The sequence below is a fragment of the Marmota marmota genome, unplaced genomic scaffold (genome assembly GCF_001458135.2).
Source record: "Marmota marmota marmota unplaced genomic scaffold, marMar, whole genome shotgun sequence".
NCBI lineage: Eukaryota > Metazoa > Chordata > Mammalia > Rodentia > Sciuridae > Marmota > Marmota marmota.
Genome location: NW_026000222.1, coordinates 2327011 through 2342211, shown reverse-complemented (window position 1 = coordinate 2342211; position 15201 = coordinate 2327011). Strand labels below are relative to the sequence as shown.

The window sequence follows — 15201 nt, the reverse complement described above, 5'->3', positions numbered from 1 at the left end:
AGCCCCAGCCCGCGACGCAGCCCGGGTCGGCCGCGGCCCCGGCGGCTTCCTGGTATCTCAACCACAGCGGGGACCTAAACCACCTCTCTGGCCACACATTCGCGGCCCAGCAGCAGACTTTCCCCAACGTCCGGGAGATGTTCAACTCTCACCGGCTGGGAATTGAAAACTCGACCCTCGGGGAGTCCCAGGTGAGCAATGCGAGCTGTCAGCTGCCCTACAGAGCCACGCCGTCCCTCTACCGCCACGCAACCCCCTATTCCTACGACTGCACAAAATACTGAAGCGCCCCAGCCCTTCCCTGTTCTGGGCCTCGCCTCCAGACGCGACCCTCTCAGACTTCGAAGGCTGCAGACAGTGACGCACAAAGAAACAAATCATGCCCACCGACTCTTTCTCAGACCCGGGAGCAGAGAGCTCGTGCGCCCGCCTCCAGCCGTCTGCGAAGCGTCTATGAAGCGTGCAGGTAACTTTAGTCCGCCGCCCCGTTTTTGAGATCCCAGGAAGTCCCTCTAAAGGGACGCAGCCCAGCGAGATGAATACCGATTTTTAAAATCCCCTTCCCCTACCAGGACGCTGTGCTTTTCTCTACTTGGGGTTTCAAAGATCTAAATTATGGACCAAATACCATAGGGACCATTAATGACTTTCTGTAGAAACCCCCACAGGTGTATGGGGAGTCTCTATAGATAATGTATGTGCTGTGTGTAATTTTAAATTTCTCTAACCGTGCTGTACAAATGTGTGGATTTGTAACCAGGCTATGTTGTTGTTCAGAGCCATTAATATAATATTTAAAGTTGAGTTCACTGGATAATTTTTCATCTTGCCCAACCATCTCTACCAATTGAATTTAAGAAATCTCTGTGGGGGTTTTCTTGTACAATTATGAAATACAATTCTTTACCCCATTGTAGGTCTTTTACAAAACAAGAAAATAATTTATTATAATTTTTTTTTGGTCAGTGGATAAAGAAGTCAAGTATCTGATACTTTTTATTTACAAAGTGTGATGGTTTTGTATAGTAGATTCCACCCTCAGTATTCCTACAAGAAAAAAAAACTTTAAAAATTTTAACTTCATCTGTGTTTGTCTTATGTGGTCTTAATTGTTGTATTTACCTAAAATAAACCCATGTCGTTTTTTTGCCCAAAGTTCGGACAATGTGTTTGTGTTCTTATATTTAAAAAAAAAAAAAAAAAAAAAGGTGTGTTTCCAAACCCACCTTTTCTGATTATTTTTGTTACACTGGTGGCTGTACTGTAGATACATATAGATGATCACAGGAGTGCTCCCCTATTGTCTTATTTAGTGACAGAAAAGTTTTTCAATTAATTAAAACATCCAAAATTAGATTCTTTTTTTCCCCCAGGCAATCTGAGAACAGTCCCCTTTCTTTGGATGGGGTTTCACGAGAGACCCTGAGCTGTTAGTTGCTGTAGTGCATTTTGTTATATGCAGAAAAAAGTGCCAGTTGTCAAAACAAAACAGTGCCACTCCATTTCAATGTCCAGCTGTCCCCAATTTAGGAGGCAAAGGAGAAGGATAAACATTACCCATTTGCTAACTGTAAGCCAGGGTGAGTCCTGCTTTCTTTCCCTGGATTTCCTAAAATGCGGGCTTCTCTTGCTCACTTCACTGGTTTTTCCAGAAAAGAATTTGAGCTGGGCCAGCAAAGGTTCAAAGGGAATTGATTCTCTAGCATTTAATATTTCTTGCCTTTGGGACCAGCCCAGACATGGATTTCAGAAGGCTTTACTTCCCTATTTGATTTTTAAATCTTTACCCTATTGCAGTGAATAAATTTCAAAGCTCACTGACCTTTGAAAGCAATTTGATGCTTTTAGATTTCTAAATTTTAATCAATTTAGGATGTTAAATAATGATATCTTTACTCTTTCTGATTTTGTTATCTTTTAAAATTTTGATATCAATATAGCCTTTGTGAAATGTAACTGAGGAAATGTCTTTCTTACCTTTTTTTTTTTTTTTTTTGCTGGAATCTACAACTCCCCTGCTGGCCTCCACTTGTGAGTTTTGGGACTCCAGCTTCTCTAATTCCCACCCCAGCAGGTGAGCTGTGCTCTGCCACCGACAAAGCTCTTTTTGAATTTAACATTCCAGGGGACTGCGATTTAGCTACGGGTGGCTTTGCTTGGTGCAAGGCTGACTACCGATCACTGTAACCTGGGTGTTGTGTTTTCAAAATGGCCTTTTGCCTCTGTGCCACGTTAAAATAGAGTGAGGGGAAGTCTGAAGCACAGTAATTCTCCCCACGTGTGCAGCACGGATTCTTCAGTCTGCGGGGGCAGAGGTGGCCGGTGGTCAAGGCTTAAAGCCTGCGGGTTGGTCCTTTCCATAGGTTGGGACTGGGGCTTGACTTGAGCAGGCACCTAGGCAGCCATGCTAGGGTTCAGTGAGCAAGAGGAGGTACCTGAGGAAGGGGGTCCTCTCCTAGGGTCAGAACTGGGTGGCCGGAGCCCCTGGCTCCCGCCAGCCACACCGGTTTCACTTTGCTTCTGCTCTTCCTGCCACTGACCCAAGAGGACCACTCAGCACCACGAGTGGGAGTGGGTTGTGCTCTCCTTCTCCAGATGTTCCAAAGAGACCTCCCTGAAAGCTTGCCCTGCCTTAGGGTCTGGAACTCTCGCTGCCCTGTGAATGAGGAGACCCCAGAGACACGTGGAAAGGAGAGAAGGGATGGAGTGGGGAGACACCCGGCTGCTGCCGACACCGTGCCACACCACCACACCGCGCCCGGCTTCTGCACCTTTGGGAAGCCTTCCTCAAGAAGTCGCAGCTGCCCGCGGGTGGCTGGAGAAGGTCCGCTCCGCAGCCCGCAGAGCGAGGGCAATGGGTCTTTCCATTCTTCTGGGAAGGTGGGCGAGCGCAGGACGGTCGCATCTGGGGCCTCCGGAGGCGGGAGAGTGGAGACCCGCGGCCCTGGGAGGTGTCGGCCAGCGCGCTCTGTCACTCTCCCCGGGAGTCTTAAACCAAGGAGGCTGGGTGGTGCGGGAACGGGCCGGAAGCCTGGTTTTGTCTGCTGCGTGTTGCGCCTCGCCCCACGCTCGGCTCGTCCGGCTTCGGCAGCTCCTGNGGGGGGGGGGGGGGGGGGGGGGGGGGGGGGGGGGGGGGGGGGGGGGGGGGGGGGGGGGGGGGGGGGGGGGGGGGGGGGGGGGGGGGGGGGGGGGGGGGGGGGGGGGGGGGGGGGGGGGGGGGGGGGGGGGGGGGGGGGGGGGGGGGGGGGGGGGGGGGGGGGGGGGGGGGGGGGGGGGGGGGGGGGGGGGGGGGGGGGGGGGGGGGGGGGGGGGGGGGGGGGGGGGGGGGGGGGGGGGGGGGGGGGGGGGGGGGGGGGGGGGGGGGGGGGGGGGGGGGGGGGGGGGGGGGGGGGGGGGGGGGGGGGGGGGGGGGGGGGGGGGGGGGGGGGGGGGGGGGGGGGGGGGGGGGGGGGGGGGGGGGGGGGGGGGGGGGGGGGGGGGGGGGGGGGGGGGGGGGGGGGGGGGGGGGGGGGGGGGGGGGGGGGGGGGGGGGGGGGGGGGGGGGGGGGGGGGGGGGGGGGGGGGGGGGGGGGGGGGGGGGGGGGGGGGGGGGGGGGGGGGGGGGGGGGGGGGGGGGGGGGGGGGGGGGGGGGGGGGGGGGGGGGGGGGGGGGGGGGGGGGGGGGGGGGGGGGGGGGGGGGGGGGGGGGGGGGGGGGGGGGGGGGGGGGGGGGGGGGGGGGGGGGGGGGGGGGGGGGGGGGGGGGGGGGGGGGGGGGGGGGGGGGGGGGGGGGGGGGGGGGGGGGGGGGGGGGGTGAAATGAGCCCAGGGCACTCTGTCATTGAGTTACATCCTCAGGGCCTTGCTCCATTACCCAGCTGGTCTACAACTTGCAATCCTCCTGCTTCAGCCTCGCAGTTGCTGGGGTTACTGGTGGGCACCCCTGGGCCCAGGTCCCAATGGAGTCTTCCTAAGGCCTAAGGCCAAATGTGGATACACCAAACAGGCTAGCAGAGGGCTCACGTGACCTTGTTGTGAGGATTAAGGAACATAGAGTGCACTGTCAGTAAGGACCCATCCCCTTCAGCTCTGGGGTTTTCCTGGAGAACAGAACAGAAAAGATTCTGTGGTCTCAGTGGACCGTGCTACCTCCGGTGCTTGTGCCAGGTGGTGCACCTGCCTCTGCAGCTCACTCTGAGCCTTTCACTCCTGGGAACAAGGTGAACTTGAGTGAGTGGTCATTCAGGATGCCCTGCCCTCTGCCTGGCTGAGCATCCTGTGGACCCAGCTGGGTCGCCATTACCTTCCCATCCTGGTCCCAGCCCATCCCCCCCACCACCACCAAGAGAAGGACAGCCTCAGAGGCCGTGGGAGGCGAGGGGAGGAGAGGGTCTGCTGGGCTTGTGGGGACTCTGGGTTTCTCCGGGCACCCTCTCCTTTATGGAAGCCTCTCCTCTAGAGAGTCCTTCTCAGCCCCTGATGGGGCCAGACCCCAGAGCACCACCTCGCGGGACCATCATGTGGGTTCAGATCCCTGTTCTGTCGTTCACCAGTCCTGGAGTGTTGTAGTCAGCCTCAGTTTGTCATCTGTAAAATGGGTGAATCCTTCACACCCATCATTCAGAGATGCTGAGAGTTCAGGAGGGAACTCCCACAGGCCCTGGGTGTCCACAAATTTGGCTGTTATAATAAATAAGATTGCTTTTCTGTCTTTGGAACACTTCCTCATGAAGGACCCAAGGCAAGTCAACTTACTAGGTCTCCATTTCCTTGTCTGCAAACTGGGAGTGACAAAAATGTCTACCTCTTAAGAGTTGTTGTGGGGATGAAATGACTTCCTACAAGCAGCTGGAGTGACGCCAACAGCCGGGGGCGCTCACCTGATCTCTGTGACTGACACTGTTGTTATCATGTTTTTAGGTTGTCAGAAAGGTGCCCGGGCTGGGTCTTGTGTTTTTCCACCCACTCTTCTCCAGCTCGCTGAACGTAGGGTGGAATCATACACATATCATTACTGTGAAATATATGTAACTACATATGATATATAGTTAACTGGCTTCACGTTTAGAAGAGGGATGTGGATGTTTGAAAAGATGACGCAGATGACCCTTAAGTGGGATGTCTTCTTTTTACTGTGGGCTGAGCAAGGAAGGGTGTATGGGGGCAGTGGGAGGAGCCCCCATCTCACCACTCTTTCTTTCCAAGGCTCTTTCCCTCCCCAGTGCCTGGGCTCCAACCAGCCTCCCTGAGGAGCTTACTTCCGCTCAGTCTAGGGACTGGGAATGGTGCGACTGCCCTCAATTTCTGCTAGCGAGTTGGAAGGTCAAGCCTTCCAGCAGCATCCGGGCAGGATGGCGGTCTCAGGGTTTCCACCAGGAAGGTGGCTCTCACCAACTGACTTGGTGATGACGTGCTTTGCAGGGATCTGAAGACTTAGGAATCTGTAAGGAATTTTCAGTGTCCCCACCTGGCTCTCTAGGACACCCACTCCTCTGTCCCGCCCACCCCGTCGCTGTCTCACAGACTAGCTGTCCCCCAACTGGCCTCAGCTGGGTCCTCCGCCAGCAGAGCTTCCGCACGAGGGCGCATCCGCTCCTGGACGCTAGGGCCTTAGGTCTTGCAGTCCCCGGAAATGTGGAAATGTGCCCCAGCGCCAAGTTCGTCCCAACAGCAGCCCCACCTGGGCTCAAGTTACAAACTCTTCACCTGGGAGCCCAGAATTTATGCCCGCGCTGGCCCTGGAGCCGGGCTGGGGCGCGACGCTGGAGTTCACTGCTGGAATCTGGATTCTCTCCGAGGCTTTGCAGACCTCTTCAAGCGCGCAGGGCTGGGCGTGCGACGGCAACCGCGAGTAGAACTGGGGGGGGGGGTGATTCTTATTTATTTATTTGTTTGTTTGTTTGTTTCCTCCTTGTTACTATCAGCGCTCCGCCCACCGGCCCTGCGTATCTCCGCCCTCATTCGGCCTGTGCCCAAATTGGGAGGTGTTTATTAGTGCACGGATTCAAGCTGGGATTTGCCTTAGAGTCTGGAAGACGCGCCCAGACGGCGCGCGTTTCCAGAGAATTGGGGATATGCGTGCTGGACTTCGGGTGCCGGGGGAGCTCTGGGAGGGGCTGCGAGGTGCAGAGGTGTGGGAGGGGGTTGCATCGCGACACCGTCTCTCGGTTAGGTCTGTTAGAGCCGGCAGCGCAGAGGTGGAACTCGAGTTGGCTTCCAACTTGGGCTTCCCGGATGGTGCTGATCTGGAGAGGCCGGGTGACCCCAGGCTTGCAAATGTGCGAACACTAAGGCTCTTTTCTCACCCCAGGATTGAAAGGGGGTGCACTGGCGATAAGGAGGGATCCTGAGAGGACTACGTCCCGCCCCCTCTTGTCTAGAGGGCCACTCCCAGGACTTAGGCCTGCCGGCACGCTAGGCATACCTTAGTTTAGGTGCAGGTCCCGACTGGGGGACGCCAGCCCAGACCCTGGGACCTGCACCTAAACTGGGTTTTTCTGACGCTGGCTGCGACTTTCTTTTGGTGTTTCAAACTCACCGCATCCTCTGCCGTCTACGTCCTCCACGGTATCCGGAAACCCCCAACCACGTGGGTTACCTTCCAGGTTCCTCCTAACGGAGTGGGATGCGCTCCTGCTTTTCGTGCAAAAGCTACCTGAGCTCTGGCAACCAGTCCCCAGCTTGATGTGTCTTCGTGACAGCGGCCGCGACAGACCTTACCCCCACATTAGTGCGCAGTGCCACGCCCCCTCGGGTGGTGCGTTTGGGTGGCCGTTTCTACGCCCACCTGCTGTCCCCACCCTCCCTTTTCTCTTTGGCACCGCTCGGCGGTTTACTCAATGAAACGCTAATTCAGTTATCCCCAGTGTTTTCTTTTTCCTTTAAAAGAATACTCAGCTGAGATCACAAACAGGACTTGGTCACGCTACATGCCCCCACCCCTACCCCAACTTGGAGTGGGCAAGAGAGGACTCCTTTGGAATTGGTATCATTCAAGATTTTTGATTCAAAGTGTGACGTGGCTAAATGTAAAATGAGAAGAGGAGCTGCTTACACCCCAGGGTGGGGGGGGGGCGTTGGGGGAGAGCAAGCAGGCTTCCCAAATGCTTAATGTAATCACGGGCCAGCTGCATGCACTTGTGAAGTTGTTATAACCCCCCTCCTTGTTATAAACAGGAAAGCACAGGATATAAAGCAAAAGACCCGCATCTACAAATACCAGCTCACCCGCCAGCTGCCAAGTTCCCCTTGATGGTGTTTCTTGCTTGCAACCTTAGCCCCCCAGAAAGACTCTAGTGTTGCCCCCAACTCGGCAAACAATGTTTTTGAAATCTTCTTCAACCAGAGCTATAGACCTGGTACCCTTGTGCCTTCTGCTCTCCTCTGCCTTCCTTCAAGGAGAGGTTGGCTCCTGGGGTCCACTCCTCTTTGGGGGCACTCAGCACCTGGAGAATGCCTGTCTCCCACAGAGTGTGCCCAGCATCTGTCTCGGGAGGGCTGCACCCCACATCAGACACCAAACCTCTCACAGGGGTACTACCTCTAAAAAAGGTTTTGGTCAAGGGCCTCAGAAAGTACTTTGTAGGGCCTTGCTCTCTCCGTCTCCTATTAGGCCTGGAAGAAGAGAGACCTTTTGTGGGAGACTCAAGGTCGTGGGGTGCCCCCAGGCCAACAGTAAAACCCACGCTGGTGCTCCTCCCCACCCTGCCTTCCTGGCCCTGCAGATCCGGCTTCGAGCCACCCGTCCACATCCTGCCTCACTGACTGTGTGCTTACAGCGTCAAGGGGTGGACGTGATATTTCAAACATCAGATCAGTGCGTTTATATATTGGGTGCCCGGAAATTTTTCCAAATAAACACAGCTTGATTCAACTTGGGTGGGCGGACTTATCAACAGACTAATTCTATAAACAAATGAAGGAATAGCCCCGAAACCGATTGGCTGGTATCAAAAAGACACGTGGAGAGAAAAGCTTGGAGTTTTTCAGCAATGAAATTTTAATTAATGTGGGTGGGCTGAGAACACAACGACTGTTTATCATAGACAATTTATTTTCCAGCGCTAAGTCAACATATAATAGCAAACTTACAACAATTATTTAACATTTTTAAAGCCATGAAGAAAGGACAGAGCGCGGAGCAGCCAGGGAGAGCGGCAGAGCGGAGGGCAGACTCGAGGCAGGCTCCCCAGGAGGGCCCTTGTGGCGCGCGGCGTAGTCCTTAGAGCCTCCGGGGTCGCCTGCCTACCGGAGCGCAGCGCCGGCTGTGGCTCGCCATGAGTCACGTCTTCGGTCCCCAGCTGCCGGCTCTGGCCGCCTCGCCCATGCTCTATCTGTACGGCCCCGAGAGACCCGGGCTGCCTCTGGCCTTCGCCCCCGCGGCTGCTCTGGCCGCCTCGGGCCGAGCGGAGCCCCCGCAGAAGCCACCGTACAGCTACATCGCGCTCATAGCCATGGCGATCCAGGACGCGCCCGAGCAGAGGGTCACACTCAAAGGCATCTACCAGTTCATCATGGACCGCTTCCCCTTCTACCACGACAACCGGCAGGGCTGGCAGAACAGCATCCGCCACAACCTCTCGCTCAACGACTGCTTTGTCAAGGTGCCCCGCGAGAAAGGGCGGCCCGGCAAGGGCAGCTACTGGACGCTGGACCCTCGCTGCTTGGATATGTTCGAGAATGGCAACTACCGGCGCCGGAAGAGGAAGCCCAAACCCGGCGCCGGGGCCCCGGAGGCCAAGCGGGCTCGCGCAGAGCTGCAGGAGCGCGGCTCAGAGGCGCGGCCCCAGGCGGCCAGCGGGGCAGCGCGCCCCAGTCCGGAACCCCCCAGCCGTGAGGGCAGCGCACACGCGCCCCTCGCCCCTCGGGGAAGGCTCCTCTCCGCAGGCGTCCCTCCACTGGCTGGGCCCTGGGTCGCCGGACCAGGACGCAGGCAATGCTGTCCAGGGCACCATGGCGGTGGCGGTGGCGGTGGGCCAGCCAGCGCGCACGGGGGATGGCCCGGGGTCCCCTCCGCGGCCCGCCTCCCGCAGCTCTCCGAAGAGCTCCAAGTCCAATAGCTTCAGCATCGACAGCATCCTGGCGGAGAGGCAGGGCCAGACACCCGCTGGAGGGGGCGAGGTCCCGGGGGACGCCAAGCCAGGGCCGGCCGGCGGCCTGGGCACCTCACTTCTGGCCGCCTCCTCCAGCCTCCGTCCACCTTTCAACGCCTCCCTGATGCTCGACCCGCACGTCCAGGGCGGCTTTTACCAGCTGGGGATCCCTTTCCTCTCCTATTTCCCCCTGCAGCTCCCCGACGCGGTGCTTCGCTTCCAGTAAAGCAAACAGTGGCGCGTTCTTTCCTCTGCCCTGGCGGAGCCTCCTCTGAGCCACCGGCCAAGGTCCCACCGTCCCGCCCCCCGGAGAAGAGGCACATTCTTTTAAAAAGGATCTTTGCTTGGGTAGACATTAGGGTTCTGGTCAGCCTCGCCAACTTCTGTGCGCAGGTGAGCGCGTTTGCCCCCCTCCTCAGGAGTGGATTTACCCAGCAATAGGAACTGGCTTTGGAGAGCTAAAAGAACCATCCTGTGGGGATTTGAACAGACCCTTTCCAGGAGAATTCCTTGACCTAATGACTTGATCCTCTGCTGCCACCACAGGCCCTAGGCTACTAGGCAGGAGAACCCTGCTGACCACCTGAACACAGGACTAACAGTCACAGTGGTCTTTGGATCTACATACTATGGTTGCAGGCTCCGATGTCTTGTGTGGCCTGGGCTTTGACTTTGAGTACCCTGTGTTTGGGGGGGGGGTAGTTCTCAGTTGCCTTTGTCCCAGAAGTCCAGTTTGGGGCTCAGGGTGGCCCCCATTCCATGGGGTCATTTTGGAAATGTAGGCCTGGTTAGCATTTATGACCAAGGTTAAGGTGGATGCCAAGAAACCCTGGAAAGCAATAACACTTTTATTTTAAATGGAGAATTCTTCTCTGAATTTCTTTCTAGGCAGTAAAAGAAACATGCTTTATTCTTTGCCTAAACACTTGACTCTTTCTACTCTCACAGTAACAGCTTCTCCTGAGGCGCATCCTGGGTAAGGCGGTGTTGCATTGCCTAGTGAGATGGCTCATTAGTCTACATTTCCTGCTGGGTCTATAATTCAGAATAGCCGCTCTGCTTTTGCTTTTGTTTTTAAGGGATTGAAAGATTTTAAGCGACAGGGGGAGGGTGTGGAGGGTGGAATATGCCTTAGACAACATCAGATTTTTTTTTTTTTTTAATTTCCATAGTTTTTCAAGATCTGGGTTTGGTTTTCGCTACATTTTCCAGAATCCTGTAATGAAGGACTAATTTAATCTAAAAAGCCAAATGAAGCAAATGTAAACTGATTGAGAGAGAGATGGGTTAATTTGGGAAGAGCAAGAAAACTTGCTATTGACTGAGGAAGGGTCCGGCCCAGGAAGATTGCAATGGAGCCTGGTGGAGCGTTCTCTCAGACACTCCCAGCCTGGGATGGGGACACCCCCTCCCAGCCCCTTCCTGCAGACCAGGAGGCTGACTTTGAATAAACACCTTGAGGAGGTGATTGGAAGTCTGTTGGGCAGCTGGGTCTGCCACAAAGATCTGGTAAGCTCCAACTTTTGGGGGACCACTCTCAGACTCCCAGACTCCCACACACCTCCACTTGGGCTGCCTTGTGGGTTCTGAAACTTGATTTTCTGAACGTCCAAGGAACTTGTGTTTTGTCTGGTGTAGGAAAGGTACAAAGAGCCATGAGTTCTTGGAAGTGGACTAAGAGAGGCCTTCAAAATAACTAAGATATTTCCCAGGACTTGTATAGAAATGATTCTGAACTTTAAGTCAAGAGGGCTTCCTGGTCCATATGTTCGAAGGATGTTTGGGGCAGGCAGATGAGCCGAGAGCTTGTAGGTGCAGAGCTGGCCTTCTGGAAATCCCTTTGCACAGCCAACATGCATACTGATCCGTAAGCATTTCCAGGGCCGGGTTCTACCCAGGCTGAAGGGAAAACTTTAGTGAGCTCAGGAGTGTCCTTGATTTGCAGAGGCCCATTGGTGAGGGCTGGGCTCACTGTGCTGAACTTAAAATGTGGTGGGCTGTCATTGGATATTTTGTTATCCCACACTCTCAGCCTCTGTGAATAAAGTTGTTTTTACATTAACCTCTCAGTGACTGGTTCAGTGGATTACTAGGGGGAAATAAACAAACAGAGTAATAGGAAAGAGGAGACTGGGATTACAGTCGAGAGCCATGCAGCAGCACGGGAGGCTCCGGCTCCTGAGAGGAACAGGCTGAGGGGGGACTGGGGGACCCAGTGCCCCAAGGAGTCTGGACGCCAGAAAGGAAGTTGAGTACTTGAGCTGTGTTGGGTGTTTTAAATTTTTCTTTTTCTTTTGTTTGATATGCTGTCATGTTCTTCATTGATGACCACTATTTTTTCAAGAATCAAATAATTTAATACTACTATTTGAAAAAGGTTGTGTTTAGACTTAAAATTCAAAGAAGTATTGTATGAACATTATTTTTGAGGCACAGAGAAATGCAAGAGTATGTGTGTACTTTGTGTATTTATACATACATGAAGGCGATTCTATTCAACCCTCCCTCTCCCCAGATTTAGAAATGCTAAGGAAAATGGATTTTGGAGTGATTTATGTAATTCTGTACATGTTTCTTCCTACTGAAGAAAAAGAGGGGATTTGGGCCTTATTGACCCAAACAGTTGCTCTAATGCCCATACTTATCATTGGCTCAAGATTATACATCGGTGAGACCCAAGAAATGGTCTGTACCTTTAATTAAAACAGAATCTTAGCTCCATTAAGAGAAAACCAGAAGCAAGCTTATGGTTCTGCTTTTATACAACCAGTTCAAGGTTTGCATCTCTCCTCTCCTCTGAATGAAGTGATCTTTGCTCCAAGCCCTATCTCTTTCTCTCTCACACACGCGGATTAATACACTGATCATAACAGAGGATTTGAAGGCACATGTATACTGGTAAGTGTGTATACATACATATATATATGTACACACATGCATGTTATGGTGTATACATATACATATGTATGCCTGTGTATGATATATGTATGCACACCTACATGTATACGTATATGTTAGAGATATGAACTCCCAGAAACACACCCTTTTTGCATATACATTGGAGTTGTTGGGTCCTTTCACATTAGCCCAAACATTGATATTATTGAAAGATTTTATTTTTCTGTATAATTTTCTACAATTTTGTTTTCCTATACAGTTCAAGCTAGGGACAGTTTATTTGTTTTTGTTTTTTTGTTTTTTTGCATTATTGTAATAAAACTAACAAAGACTTTATAAAGTAATCTTGGAAGATGAAGCCACTTTGAGAACTTGGTCTCTACAATTTTTACTAGGACAGAAAACTTTGCAGAGGTCTCCTGCTTTGTGTGGCTTTGGGAATTTGCCGGCTTTGTAGGAGCCAGTGTTCTCCAGGCTCCCAGCACACCCTGGGAGAGTTCAGAACCCAGAAAGCCTGCTTAGACCTTTTCAGAAATACCATGTTCTCTGATATGCAGTCACAGTGTGTATCCCTGGGTGGGTTACAGAATCAGCCCAGACCCAGAGCCCACCTGCCAACAGGAGGCTGTTGCTCATGTCACAGAAGTAGGGGACAATCTCAGAAGCCAGCTGCACCTTCAAGTGAGAGAATTCAGCAAGTCAGGGTCTTGTGCCTTACCTCCTTCACGGTGGCTGGATTCTGGCTTCCATGAAGTAAAGCCTTTTTCACAAAGTAGAAAATACAAACTGTAACAAGCACAGTTTATTATTAAGAATAAAGAACATGAGCTTGTTGGGAAAGTAAAATTCTTTTGCTTTTTAAAGTAATTTAAAAATATAACCTGAAGAGCCAAATGGAGAGTTCTCCACCTTGCCGGTCTTTATCCAGAGTTCCTAAGGCCCAGTTCTCCTGGGTTCACGGTGACCTGGAGAGGCCAAGAGACAGACAGCATTTTGCCTGGCACAGATGAGGCCCTGGGTTTCATCCCCAGGAGAGAGGGAGAGAGAGAGAGAGAGAGAGAGAGAGAGAGAGAAATTGGTGGGGTCTTGGCTAAGTGGTGGTGGGGGTCTGTCCCTTCAAATGGCATCCAAACACTAATTGCCCTGGGGACATCAGATGTGGGGCTCATAGGCCAAATATGGATGGGAGGGTCTGAGCTCAGGATCTGCACTGTGGGGATGCCTGGCAATCTAGGGGTACACAGGCAACTCAGGTGTCTCTGTTTACTCTGACAGAGGGGACTGAGGCATAAGGGGAGATGGCGGGGCAAAGATTTGGCTTCGACCACTTACCTATCAGGTGTGAGAAGGGTTGTCCTGGCAGAGAAGGGAAACTCACTAGGGCAATGAAGAGACCAAGGGGAGGGACTGTTTACAGGGCGGGGAAGGACAGGGACACAGGTACCAACCAGCAAGGGGAAGTGCTCTGTCACACCCTCTCCCACCACCTCGGCCTGCAGCAGGCCCACCTTCGGATCCAGAGCAGGAGGGAGCCCGGCGCAGTACCCAGCCTCACACTGATGCCTCTCATTGAGTGACACCTGTCAGAGACCAGCTAGAGGGACCCTGGGTAACACATGGTCACAGGGGTCAGCCTGAGGGGTAGATGGGCTGAGAAGGGACCAGTGTGTGGGTGGGGAAGGGTGCCTCCTTAGGCTCATGTGGTGGCCACTGCCCAGATATCGAGGCTGCCGGTGGCATGCAGAGGACGGGCTCTCCCACGGGTCGGCTTCCTGCAGGAGGCAGCTCCAGACCTGGTCTGTTCCTCTTAGGTGGGTGGGACCAGGGCCTGGACTTGACCTCGTGGTCTTGCCCCCACCCTGCCGTCTCTGTCCTCAATCTCTGCAGGGGAGACACATGCCTTGGCTCAGGTCGTTGAGCATCTAAGGCAAGGCGTTCCTTGCTGCTGGCCTTCTGGATGTGACGTGTGCCCACCCTTGGTGGGGGCCCTGTATCCCTGATGTTCAGCTCTGTCTCTTCTGTGCAGCAAGAGATATTTTAACCCTTCTGGTGCCCCAGGCATCTGCCCTGCCAGGTACTGGCCACCCCCCACTGACCTCCTACCCCCACTCTTCCAGGTCTGGTAGACACACCTCCCAAGATGGGGAGGCCCTATCATTGGCATCTTATTGATTCCTTATCATTCAGTACTTGGTGTTTGGTGGGGTGGGGAGAGGCCAGTCACTGGGGGCCTCTGCCTCATGGTGCTGTCCTGAGCATCCACTGGTTTGACAGGGCCCCCCCCCGCTGGCAGAATGGGAGGGACCTACCTCCTGCCTGGGTGGTGGTCAGAGTGGAACTGGTTGACATCTGGCACACAAGAAGCACTAATGGATGGTGGGTCTAGCACTGTATACAGACAGAGCCTCCAATCTCTGTCTTCTGGACTCCTCTGCACTGCTGCGCCAGGGCTGCGGTCCACTTCACCTCTCACTGCACAGCTCCACCTCGGAGCTGATCTGACTGTTGGAATCCAGAGCCAAGAGCAAAATAAGCTGCCACTCATGATGGAGGGACAGCAGAGGACAGCAGACATGGCCGAGGGCCAGACAGACGCCAGGCTGCAGGACAGAAACCCCACCATGCTTCCCGGCTCAGCCCGGGGCCCAGGCACTCAGGGGGCACTTCCCAGGTATGGCTGTTGGGCCCCTGTGAGCTCAGGGCCCTTGAGTGGATGGGACTCTTTGCTTCTCCCCAGCACAGAGGCTGTTCCTGTGGGCCTTGGGAGCTGCCGTCCCCTCCTGGGAGAAAGGGACCAGAGGAGGAGCAATTTTCTCTTACACCCTTGCATTTCCTGGCCCGCCTTATAAAGTGTAAAGAACATTTCTTTTAAATGCTGCAGCTAAATATAGCAGGGGCTTGGTCAGCTGGAACATTTTTAGAAAGCACATTACAAATCAGGAATGTTTTGGGGAAATAAATAAACTTTCCCACATTTTTGGCCTTGGAGTCTGTGCTGCCGGCTCCATCTTGAGAGCACAAGGGGTGGGGGAGGCGAGGCACCGTGGGGTGGGCGCTACGGGGCTCCCTGCTCTCTCCCAAGGGTTCCTGGAGGCATCCACCTGCGACACACCCACTGGGCGTGGTCCCGGCGCCCCGCCTCCGAGATGATCTCTGTGCCACTCTCTATGTTCAGGTGACCTGTGGTGCGAACATACAGGAATGTTTTCGAAAACCTCTTAGGCAGTCCTACT

At 54.3% G+C, this 15201-nt stretch overlaps 2 protein-coding genes across 2 annotated transcripts in view; both read left to right on the top strand.

The window, feature by feature from the left end:
* Positions 1-1773, top strand: part of Foxc2 (forkhead box C2) — a 3465-nt gene extending 1692 nt beyond the window's left edge. The window contains 1 exon segment of the mRNA XM_015496325.2: positions 1-1773. This exon segment is cut by the window's left edge and continues 98 nt beyond it. Coding sequence (XP_015351811.1) covers positions 1-284 — 284 coding nt within the window. The 3' untranslated portion in view covers positions 285-1773.
* Positions 1774-6434: 4661 nt separating this feature from the next.
* On the top strand, positions 6435-11132 carry Foxl1 (forkhead box L1). Its single transcript, XM_048792509.1, is given in 2 exon segments — positions 6435-8800; positions 8802-11132. Coding segments are annotated over 2 exon segments (1041 nt in total). The 5' UTR covers positions 6435-8254; the 3' UTR covers positions 9297-11132.
* The last annotated feature ends 4069 nt before the right edge of the window (positions 11133-15201 follow it).